General features: G+C 51.6%; 1 protein-coding gene across 1 annotated transcript; it reads left to right on the plus strand.

The window, feature by feature from the left end:
* The first annotated feature begins 609 nt into the window (after positions 1–609).
* On the plus strand, positions 610–1,700 carry LOC107047178. The gene is made up of 2 exons (XM_015269922.1): positions 610–1,043; positions 1,106–1,700. Exons 1-2 carry the CDS (start codon positions 610–612, stop codon positions 1,698–1,700), a joined length of 1,029 nt encoding a protein of 342 aa, XP_015125408.1.
* Positions 1,701–12,578: the final 10,878 nt, after the last annotated feature.

Consider the following 12,578-nt stretch of genomic DNA (forward strand, 5'->3'; position numbering starts at 1 on the left):
AATCGGGGATATGCTGATCATCCTTAGCAGAAAGACGACTGATGGAGCACCTAAGCTGCGTACGGCCATCGTCAATCTCCTTGGAGATGAGGCTGAGGTGCTCAGTAAGGGGCCACGAGAGGATCTCGAGATCAAAGATCTCGACGAAACTACATCGAAGGAGGAGGTCATCCAAGCCCTAAAAGTAGCAGCTCGGGAGGAAAACGAGATCCGAGCGGATGCGATCAAGTGCCTTCGTAAAGCTTATGGAGGTACCCAGACTGCCTCAGTGAGACTCACAGCTACAACAGCGAAGAAGATCCTGGGGGAGCACGGGAAGATTGTAATAGGCTGGGTCAATTGCCGAGTGAGAAGAGTGGAGAGGCCATTAAAATGCTTCAAGTGCTGGCACTATGGCCATCTCGCCACCAAATGCAAGAGTGGGGTCGATCGGTCCAAGATCTGCATCAAATGCGCTGAGCCGGGCCACACCGTTGCTGCCTGCAAAAAGGAACGCAATTGTGCCCTGTGCACTGAGAAAGGGAACACGAAAAACTGCGCTCATATTGCTGGGAGTACCAGGTGCCCAGTTTATCAGGAGGCGCTACAGAAATTAAACAACAAACGACGATGAAGGTGCTACAGCTCAACCTCAACCATTGCGAGGCTGCACACGACCTGCTCATGCAAACGGTGCGAGAGCTGAAGCCTGACCTGGTTATGATCTCGGAGCCATACCGACATCTTGACACCCAATCCTGGATTACTGACGCCAGCAAGAAGGCTGTAATCTGGGCTTGTAGAAATCAGCCATTTCAAAGTATCACCGGCGAGGGTATACATAATGGGTTTGTGAAGGCTAGGGTTAGCGGAATTTACTTCTACAGCTGTTATGCTCCCCCGAGCCTCCCCTTGGACGAATTCACTGACTTCCTGGACGAATTGACCGAGGATGCGAATCGGCACTTTCCCGTGGCAATAGCTGGGGATTTCAACGCCTGGGCAGTTGAATGGGGAAGTAGGGAGACGAATCCCAGAGGGCAAGCCATACTGGAAGCCAATTCGTGAGCAGCACTCTTGCAAAGGAGAACTGCTCATGGAGAGTAACAAACATTGAGACTGCAAGTGACCACTGCGCGATTCTGTGGCAGGCAAATATTGGCCAGAGAACCGCCCTAACACCAAAGAAGACCAACGGCATTGGCTGCAGGGTGAGCACTTTTGATCCTAGCTCCTATTCAGCAGCGTTGGACGATCGCCCGATCAGTGATAGCAATGCCACTGAAAAGGCACAAAATGTCATGAAAAGACTGACGGAAGCCTGCGATGCAACCGTGACCAGAAAGCGGGCTACAAACCGGCACCCACCGGTGTACTGGTGGAATGAAACCATCGCCACCCTGCGAAAAGAGTGTAATGCAGCTCGGAGACGGTCGCAGCGTGGCCGCAAGAAGCCGAACTCCGAGGAGTTGCAGACAAGATATACGGAAGCACGCCGAAACCTCAGCAAGGCCATCAAGCGCAGCAAAAAGCAATCTTGGAGGGAACTCCTTGCTGAGGTAGAAAGCGATACGTGGGGTAGACCATACAAGGTGGTGATGTCGAGACTGAATAGTCAGCCAATGCCGTCACCAACGTGTCCTGTACTGATGGAAAAAATCGTCACGGTGTTGTTCCCGCAACAGCCAGAACTTCATCGCACAGACGAAAAATGGAAATAGATGATTATTCCACCAATCACTAAGCAAGAACTGATGGAAGCCTGCAATAGGGTGGGTAACACCAAGGCCCCTGGTCTGCATGGAATCCCCAACATCGCCTTGAAGACAGCTATCCACGCGATGCCGGAGATTTTTTTGGACGTATACAACGAGTGCCTAAGGGAGGGCTCCTTCCCTGCCATGTGAAAGCAGCAGAGACTTGTACTATTCCCGAAAAGGAAAAAACCACCGGACGATCCGTCATCATACTGTCCGCTCTGCATGCTCGATACCGCCGACAAGATCCTCGAGCGTATTGTCCACAAAAGTATAGAAACAGCAGTCGAACCCTTGTTGGCGGACAACCAGGAAAGAGATGGCTAAATGGCACGAAGAAGTATTGCCTAGTAGCGACACTAGACATCAAGAATGCTTTCAACTCGGCCAGGTGGGACCGTATCATGGAGGCTCTTGAGAATTTCAATGTACCGGGATACGTGCGTAGAATGGCAGACAGCTACTTCACTGGAAGAGTCCTCAAGTACGACACGGAGAGTGGTCGTGAGGAGTATAGAGTAACCGGAGGAGTACCTCAAGGCTCAGTATTAGGTCCCCTATTGTGGAATATCATGTATGACGGGCTGCTGAAACTGNAGCAAGGCCATCAAGCGCAGCAAAAAGCAATCTTGGAGGGAACTCCTTGCTGAGGTAGAAAGCGATACGTGGGGTAGACCATACAAGGTGGTGATGTCGAGACTGAATAGTCAGCCAATGCCGTCACCAACGTGTCCTGTACTGATGGAAAAAATCGTCACGGTGTTGTTCCCGCAACAGCCAGAACTTCATCGCACAGACGAAAAATGGAAATAGATGATTATTCCACCAATCACTAAGCAAGAACTGATGGAAGCCTGCAATAGGGTGGGTAACACCAAGGCCCCTGGTCTGCATGGAATCCCCAACATCGCCTTGAAGACAGCTATCCACGCGATGCCGGAGATTTTTTTGGACGTATACAACGAGTGCCTAAGGGAGGGCTCCTTCCCTGCCATGTGGAAGCAGCAGAGACTTGTACTATTCCCGAAAAGGAAAAAACCACCGGACGATCCGTCATCATACTGTCCGCTCTGCATGCTCGATACCGCCGACAAGATCCTCGAGCGTATTGTCCACAAAAGTATAGAAACAGCAGTCGAACCCTTGTTGGCGGACAACCAGGAAAGAGATGGCTAAATGGCACGAAGAAGTATTGCCTAGTAGCGACACTAGACATCAAGAATGCTTTCAACTCGGCCAGGTGGGACCGTATCATGGAGGCTCTTGAGAATTTCAATGTACCGGGATACGTGCGTAGAATGGCAGACAGCTACTTCACTGGAAGAGTCCTCAAGTACGACACGGAGAGTGGTCGTGAGGAGTATAGAGTAACCGGAGGAGTACCTCAAGGCTCAGTATTAGGTCCCCTATTGTGGAATATCATGTATGACGGGCTGCTGAAACTGAGATTGTCGCGGGAAACTAAACTCGTGGCATTTGCAGATGACGTGGCTGTAGTCATTGTGGGCAAATTCATGGAGCAGATCAATTACACTTTTGACATGACCTTTGAAATGATCCGCTGTTGGATGGACACAGTGGGCCTGAAGCTGACGGAACACAAGACAGACGCGGTGTTGATCACTAGCAGAAAGGAAATAGAGACGATATCGCTGCAGGTCGGGTCCTGTGAAATTACCCCCCAGCCATACATACGATACCTGGGGGTGATGATCGATGCTCGACTCAATTTTAAGCAGCAAACCGAGCGCGTAGGTGCCAAGGCGTCTGCAGTCGGATCTACTGTATCGCACCTCATGCCTAATATCGGTGGTACTAAGCTAAAAAGACGAGCGCTGCTTTCATTGGTCGTCACGTGAGTGCTCACCTATGGAACTTCCATCTGGGCTGATGCGCTGCACATGGCAGAATCACGGCGAAAGGTAGCGTCGGTGTATCGACTGAGTGCTCTGCGAGTAGCGAGTGCATACCGCACGGTGTCCGAGGATGCAGTATGCGTCATGTCCGGTATGTTGCCTATTGAGGTATTGGCCGAAGAGCGAAGGTCTCTGTATAGACGCAAGAAGTCGGAAACACAAAGCGCAGCAGAGCTCAGCGCAGACGAGAGGCGTAGAAGCTTACAACGATGGCAGCGAAAGTGGGACGCCTCTACCAAGGGCAGATGGACTCATCGCCTGATCTCACAGTTGGCCGTCTGGGTAAGTCGAAAAAATGGAGAGGTCAATTATTACCTGGCACAACTGCTTTCAGGACACGGGTGTTTCCGGGCGTATCTTCACAAATACAAACACGAAGATTCCCCGGAGTGACTATTTAGCACAGGAGTCGGCGAAGATGCAGACCATGTATTCTTTACATGCCCCCGCTTCAATGAGATCCGAAGTACGTGGGAGTCCGACCTGGGAAGAGAGGTCAAACCTGAGAGCCTGGTGGACGCAATGCTGTCATCAAAGGCAGCCTGGGACACGACGTGTAACTTTACGGCTGAGGTCATGAAGAGGCTCAGAAATGAGAAACGAAAGCGCAATGCTGCAGTATAGGTGAGAAATGTTATTGGAACCTCCAAATCACGCAGAACATCTTAGCAGGATGGGGGACGTACATCAGATGAAAAAACGTGGAAGAGCTAACAGCTGAGACTTCCCTCGCGAAATAATACTTTACGGTGGTGCCGCGAGGGGATGAAAGGTTAGTGGAAATATGTCTGACTGGAGTTTAGTCGGTATTGACAGTTTTTGTCCGAGTCCGACACTCATTTGACGGACGGATCCTGCTGTCCCCTCCCTCAAGTGGTCGTGCGTAAATGCATTCTCCCAACAGACAAAAAAAACACACACATACGCACACACACACACACACACACACACACACGCATACACACACACCGCCGAGCTGAGGCTTGTCCTTTTCAGGGCACTTTGGTGGACAAGCCCAACTTCTACGGCGGCGCGTCCCCAGGTGGCGGATGGGGGAAGTCCTAACTGGGTCAGCCTACTGATTCAGACTGGAGTGAAATAAAATTGCTGCCGCGGACCAAAAGAGGCGTGCAGGGTGGACTCCTTACAACAGCCTCCCCCCAATGTCAAGGTGTTCACCGTGTCGAATTCTGGACGGCGCTAGGGATAGTTGGCGTCGCAAACGGTGGTCCCTGGGGCACCATCTCCCACTCCAAGTGTATTCAGTGATCGTACTCCAACAGCCGGGGCTCTGTTCGGAGTGGACAGTTATACTTCCTTAGGTACTCGTGGGAACATGATGGATAATAAACTAAACACTAAAAACGAAGATAAGAAGCAGGACAACGTGGCTCAAAAAACTGGGCCAAGTGACGAGGTCATATTGAAGACGATGTGGGATAGGCATGAACAGCTCATAGCCGACCTGATCACCTACATGAAGCAGAAGAGGAGTATCAACGCTCATTGTCGAGACATGGTGAACTCTATCAGCACCTCTGCCAAACGCCTCAGGCAGCTAGGCGGGCAAACAGGGCAGACTAGGCCATTGCCAGGGACATCGGTATCCTTATTCTTAGGGAGAACGCGAACTCTCTCTGAAGGCACGGCGACGACGATGGATTCTGAGCATGAAGATGAGAGTTCGGCTCTCTCTGATACGACCAAGGCTTCCAGGATGAAACGGAAGCCGCGAGAATCACCACCGACGGACACCAGGGACCTCAAGAAGAAGAAAAGGGAAGAGCGGGAGGCCGCTCACGCCCGGAGCAAGAGGGAGAATTCACCTGCAAAGTCCTCGGACTGGTCGAGATCAAGGATCTTGATGAGCTGACCTCGAAGGAGGAGGTGCTCAAGGCCCTGCAACTCGCAACTGGGGTGAATTGCCAAATTCCCCTGGACGCCGTCAGGTCCTTGCGGAAGGCCTTTATAGGTACCCAGACGGCATCGGTGACGGTGGCCGCAACGGTCGCGAAGAAAGTCTTGGGCGAACGAGGTAAGATTCGCATAGGATGTTTCAACTGCCGAATCTGAAGGGTGGATAGACTGGTCAAGTGCTTCAAGTGCTGGTACTATGGACACCTCGCCATCAAGTGCAAGAGTGAAGTGGACCGAGCAAAGCTCTGTACAAAGTGTGGAGAAGCTGGCCACAAAGCTGCTGCCTATGAGAAGAAAGCTCGTTGCGCCTTGTGTTCCGAGAAAGATCGAACGAAGAATTGTGCTCATATCGCTGGTAGCAGCAGATGCCCTGTCTTCAGGGAAGCACTCCAGAGGATGAACAACAAACGGTAATGCAGATACTACAGCTCAACCTCAACCATTGTGAGGCTGCACACGATCTGCTTATACAGACGGTGCGGGAGCTGAAGATAGATCTGGTGATTATCTCGGAGCCATACAGACACCTGGACACCCAACTCTGGGAGACGGATAAAAGTCGAAAGGCCGCTATCTGGTCTTGTGGCAAGTTCCCATTCCAGAGTATTGCGAATACTGAGGAGACTGGTTTCGTGGTAACTAAGCTGGAAGGAATCCACTTTTATAGCTGTTACTCTCCACCGAGCCTGACGTTTGGCGAGTTCACGGACTTCCTACACAGACTGACAGAGGACGCGAAGCAGCACTTTCCTGTGGCAATCGCCGGGGACTTCAATGCTTGGGCAGTTGACTGGGGAAATAAAGAAACGAACACGAAGGGGCAAGTTGTACTGGAGGCAATGTCCTCACTAGATGTGGTATTGCTGAACAGTGGCAATGAACCAATGTTCGTGAGGGGAGAGAGGAGCTCAATTGTGGATCTCACCTACGTGAGCAGCGCTCTCGCAAAATGAAACTACTCATGAAAGGTAACCGACATCTACACTGCTAGTGATCATCAGGCCATACTCTGGGAAGTATACACCGGTAGGAGAATCAGACCAGCGCCAAAGAAGACCAATGCAATTGGCTGAAAAGTGAGCACATTTGATTCGAGCTCATTCCTGGTTGCCTTCGATGACTGTCCAATCAGTGGCAGAAACGCTAAAGAGAAGACAGATGATATCATGAGGAGAGTGACTGAAGCCTGCGATGCTACGATGCCCAGGAAACAGGCCAGCAATCGGCGCCCACCAGTTTACTGGCGGAACATAACCATCGTCGTCGGAAGGAGTGCAACGCAGCGAGGAGATCGTCCCAACGTGGCCGAAAGAAGCCAAATATTGAGGAGCTGGAGCAAGAAGCAATTATGGAATGAGCTCCTTGCAGAAGTGGAAAGCGACACGTGGGGCCGGCCATACAAGGTCGTGGTGACGCGACTTAAAAGTCTGCCGATGTCACCGCCGACGTGTCCGGAACTCGTGAAGAAAATCGTCACGGTGCTGTTCCCGCAACAGCCAGAGCTGCATCGTACTGTTGATCGAAGAGAAGATGTGATAGTTCCCCTAATAAACGATGAAGAATTGAGGGAGGCATGCAGTAGAGTGGGCAACACCAAGGCTCCTGGACTGGATGGCGAAGCCGGGACTGTTCTTGAACGCGTACAACGAGTGCCTCAGGGAGGGCGCCTTCCCTGCCAAGTGGAAGCAGCAGAGGCTTGTGTTGCTCCCGAAGGGGAAAAAGCCGCCGGACGAACCATCACCATACCATTCTCTCTGTATGTTCGACACTGCAGGCAAGATCCTCGAACGCATCGTCCAGTACGATTTTCGGAGAGGTCGATCCACGCTCGATGCTGTCAACCTTGTCGTCAACACCGCCAGGGAAGCGATCTCAGGGACGAGATGGCTCGGGGGCTCAAAGAAGTACTGCCTAGTGGCGACATTGGACATCAAGAACGCCTTCAACTCAGCCAGGCGGGACTACATCATGAAGGCACTAGTAGAGTTCAACGTACCTTAATACTTGCGGAAGATGGTAGACAGCTATTTCACTGAAAGAGTTCTCAAATACGATACGGAGTGTGGACCCAAAGAGTACAGCATCACTGGAGGGGTGCCTCAGGGCTCAGTGTTGGGTCCTCTCTTGTGGAACATCATGTACGATGGGCTCCTGAAACTGACTCTGCCACGCGATGTGAATCTCGTGGCATTTGCGGATGATGTAGCCGTAGTCATTGGGGGGAAACATCTAGAGGATATTCAACGTGTTTTCAACATGAACTTCAGCGTGGTTCGTCGCTGGATGGACACCGTAGGCCTGCAATTGGCGGAGCACAAAACGGAGGCCGTGCTGATCACAAGCAGGAAACAAGTTGAGACTGTAACGCTGCAAGTCGGGGACGACGAACTCACTTCCCAGCCGTTCATTTGGTATTTAGGGGTGATGATCGACACTCGACTGAATTTCAAACAGCAAGCAGAGCACGTGGCTGCCAAAGCCTCTGGAGTAAGAGCCACCATGGCGCGCCTCATGCCGAATATAGGTGGTCCAAAGAAGAGGAGACGAACATTACTGTCGTCGGTGATCACGTCGGTGCTCACGTATGGTATTGCCATTTGGGTTAATGCACTACAGTTGCAGGGATCACGGCGGAAGGTTGTACCAGTCTACCTACTGAATGCTCTGCGAGTTGCGAGTGCATACCGTACGGTGTCCGAGGACGCAGTGTACGTCATCGCCGGGATGTTACCTATAGAGGTTCCGGCCGAGGAACGGAGATCTCTGTATCGACGAAGAAAATCGGAAGCACTGAGCGTAATAGAACTCAGCGCGGAAGAGAGGCGTAAGAGTCTGCAACGATGGCAACTGAATTGGGACATATCTACCAATGGGAGATGGACTTATCCCCTGACCCCACGGGTGGATATCTGGCTGAATCGCAATCATGGAGATGTCAATTATTATCTCACACAGATGCTGTCGGGACATGGGTGCTTTCGGGCTTATCTTCATAAATTCAAATATGAGGACTCCCCGAAGTGCCCGGTCTGCACAGGAGATGACGAAGATTCGCAACATGTGTTTTTTAAATGCCCCCGTTTCAGTGAGAGCCGGCGTACTTGGAAATCAGCCCTGGAAAGGGAAATCTTGCCTGTGAACCTGGTGGAAGCTATGCTATCATCGCAGGCAGCTTGGGACGCAACTTCGCGGCAGAAGTCATGAAGGAGCTCAGAAGAGAGGAACGCGAGCGCAGAGCTGCAGGATGGACGGGGAATCTATTGGAACCTCCTACCCACGCACATCTTAGTAGGGTAGGGGGACGTACATTAGGTGGAAAATGAGGAAGAGCGAATAGCTGAGACCTCCCTCGCGAAGTAATTCTTAACGGTGGTGCCGCGAGGGAAAGTAGGGTCGACGAATTTCCGGGGTCAAGTGGTTTAGTGGGTGAGGGCCCCATACAGGGTGGCAGTAACCGTCATGTTACTGTCCACTATCGTGCGGTTAGGTACATTTGCCCCAAGACCTCGAAAAAAAAAACACGCACACATATTCAACGTACCAGGGTACTTACGGAGGATGGTCGACAGCTATTTTTCCGGGAGGATCCTTAAGTACGACACGGACAGTGGTCCCGAGCAGTATAGAGTTACGGGAGGGGTGCCTCAGGGCTCAGTACTAGGTCCCCTACTGCGCAACATCATGTATGACGCGCTACTGTAGCTGGAACTGCCGCGAGAGACTAACCTCGTGGCATTTGCAGATGACGTGGCTGTAGTCATCGTTGGACAATATCTTGAGGAGATAAATTTTGCCATCGACAGGACCTTCGAGACGATTCGACGCTGGATGGACTCAGCAGGCCTGAACCTGGTGGAGCATAAGACGGAAGCCGTGCTGATCACTGGCAGGAAGATAATCGACACTATCGCGCTGCAGGTCGGGTCTTGTGAAATTACCTCCCAGCCATTCATCCGATACCTGGGGGTGATGATCGATGCCCGACTCTACTTCAAGCAGCAAGCGGAGCACGTGGGTACCAAGGCATCTGGAGTCAGATCCACCTTAGCACGCCTCATGCCCAACATCGGAGGTCCTAAACAACGGAGACGAGCGCTGCTGTCGTCAGTGCTTACGTCAGTGCTTACATATGGTATTTCCATTTGGGCTGACGTATTCCAGCTGCAAGAAGCTCGCCGTAAAATTGCATCTGTCTATCGGCTGAGTGCTCTCAGAGTTGCGAGTGCGTATCGGACGGTATCTGAGGACGCAGTGTGCGTCATCTCAGGAATGTTACCGATAGAGGTATTAGCTGAGGGGGTATTAGCTCTATACCAGCGGAAGTGATTAGAAGCGCTGAGTCCCGAAGAACTGAAAATCCAAGAGAGACGAAAGAGCTTGAGCCAATAGCAGCAGAAGTGGACAGATTCGACCAAGGGGAGATGGACCCATCGTCAGATCCCGCATGTGGCNTAGCAGAAGTGGACAGATTCGATCAAGGAGAGATGGACCCATCGTCTGTTCCCGCATGTGGCTGTCTGAGTAAGTCGAGATCATGGAGAGATAAACTATTATCTTTCTCAAATGCTTTCAGGACACGGGTGCGTCCGGGCATATCTTCATAAATTCAAACATGAAGATTCCCCGACGTGTCGTATTCTTCACATGCCCCCGTTTCAGTGACATCCGGGATACTTGGAAGACTGAACTTGGAAGGAAAGTCTCGCCCAAAAATGTAGTCGAAGCAATGCTGTCATCAGAGACAGCCTGGGACGTAACGAGCAACTTCGCGGCAGAAGTCATAAAGGATGTCAGAAACGAGGAACGCAAGCGCAAGGTTGCAGTATAGGTGAGAAATCTATTTGGAACCTCCTAATCACACATAACATCTTGGCAGGTTAGGGGGACGTACATTGGATGGAAAGAGTGGAAGAGCAAACAGCTGAGAACCCCCCTCGCGAAGTAATACTTCACGGTGGTGCCACGAGGGAAATGGGAACGGACGATTAGAGGTAAAAAGAGGAAAACAGGGTTTTTACTGGGTAAAAATCCCAGATCTGGTTTTCACCATCACTTTACCAGAATTTTTTGAAGATTTTCCCAAACCTCTATAAAAAAAACACACGCACACATACACACACGCCTCCTGGGAACTGCAGCACCTTGTCGACGGTGGAGGGGCTTAAGGGATGTTCTCAAACTAAGAAGCAGTTCAAACCGACGTCTGTCCTTTTTAGGACATCATAGAAGAGAAGCCCAACTCGAAAGGAGGTGTGCAGGGTGGGCTCCCTACAACAGCCTGCCCTAATGTCAAGGTGTTCACCGTGCTAAGTTCTGGAAGGCGCTAGGGGTAGTTGGCGTCGCGAACGGTGGTTCCTGGGGAACCAGGTCCGACCCCAGGTGTATTAAGTGGCCTTACTCCTACACCCGGGGCTCTGTCAGAAGTGGACCGTTATACTTCCCTAGGTACTCGTGGGAACAGAATGTAGGAAATTTATAAAACAAAAATAATGGAAGATATAGGAGGGATGAGCGGGCAGCATGCCCAACAAGCAGCACTTAGGGCAAGTGTCTCGATGCAGACACATCAAGCGTGGTAGAGACTCGAGAAGATCCTGAATGAGCTTCATGAGTTTACCCAACCGAAGACAAATGTCCACAAGGAGATCATATCAAAAGTGGTCTCCGCGAGGACCGCCTTCAGAAGGAGCTGATGGACAGGGAGGCAACACAACAACCGCCGACTACCACATTTGCACAAGCCTTGAGAACGCCTGTTCTAGTGCGAGAGCGAAATGTCACCGAAACGCCTGCCCATGACACGGAAATGACTGACGACGGCGGGTGAACCAATGGGGACAGCCGGTACATTCGAAGAGCCAAACGGCGGCAGCGAACTTCACCGTGCCTCGAGAATAAGGCCTCGAAGAAGCCGAGGGCAGGAAGACCAACTCCTCCAACGAGAACGGATGCAGCGCAGACTGCCAGGGACACGGACTGGTAGACTGTGAGACGGAGAAAGAAGGGGGAGCGATGCAAAGCGCAGCCTCCAAAGAAACCACAGCAGCGGAAGAAGTTGCGCAAAATATCGACAAGACCTGATGCGCTGATTGTCCACCCCAAGGACAAAACGCAGTATGCGGAGATGCTACGGCGGGTGAAGAAGGATGTTTCCGCCGAGCAGGTCACCGCCTGTGTTGAGAAAATCAGGAGAACAACCACTGGAGATTTGTTGATTATCCTGACCAAGGATACAGCAGATAAAGGAGATGACCTACAGAAGGCCATAACTGATGTCCTCGGGGATGATGCTGAAGTCATCAGTGAGGGGTTCCAAGCGGAGCTTGAGATTAGGGACATTGCGGAGACCACGACTAAGGAGGAAATTCTCGCAGGACTCCAAAGGGCAGCCGAGGAGGGATGCGACATCACCCTCGATGCTATTAAGTCGCTGCGCAAAGCATACAGGAGCACCCAAACTGCCTCGGTAGCGCGGGTAGCAACGGTGGCTGCGAAGGTCGTAGGTGAGCACGGTAAGATCCGCATAGAGTGGACCAATTGCCGGATAAGAAGAGTGGAGAGACCTGTAAAGTGCTTCAAGTGCTGGCACTATGGACACCTGTCCACCAGATGCACGAACACAGCCGACCGAGCAAAACTCTGTATCAGATGCGGAGAAACGGGCCATAACACCGCCAGAAGGATGCCCGATGCGCTCTGTGCGTTGAGAAAGGGAACATGGAAAATCTTGCCCATGTAGCTGGCAGCAGTAGATGCCTGGTCTACAGGGAAGCATACCAGAAGATGTGCAACAAACTAAGATGAGGGTACTCCAGCTGAACTTCAATCACTGTGAGGCCGCACATGATCTGCTTATGCAGACGGTGCGTGAGCTGGAAATGGACTTGGCGCTGATTCGGAGCCGTATAGACAACTGGCCACACAACCGTGGGTAACGGATACCACCACTAGGGCCGTTATTTGGTCCTGTGGTAAGTGTCCGTTCCAGAGCGTGGTCAATTGTGGAGAT

The sequence above is a fragment of the Diachasma alloeum genome, unplaced genomic scaffold, assembly GCF_001412515.2.
Source record: "Diachasma alloeum isolate Michigan unplaced genomic scaffold, Dall2.0 Dall_scaffold_26154, whole genome shotgun sequence".
Lineage (NCBI taxonomy): Eukaryota > Metazoa > Arthropoda > Insecta > Hymenoptera > Braconidae > Diachasma > Diachasma alloeum.

Coding starts and splice junctions, on each gene's coding strand:
- LOC107047178 (XM_015269922.1), top strand. CDS start 610: ATGAAGGTGCTACAGCTCAACCTCAACCATTGCGAGGCTGCACACGAC. Junction 1,044..1,105: donor GCCATACTGGAAGCCAATTC/GTGAGCAGCACT, acceptor TGAGACTGCAAG/TGACCACTGCGCGATTCTGT.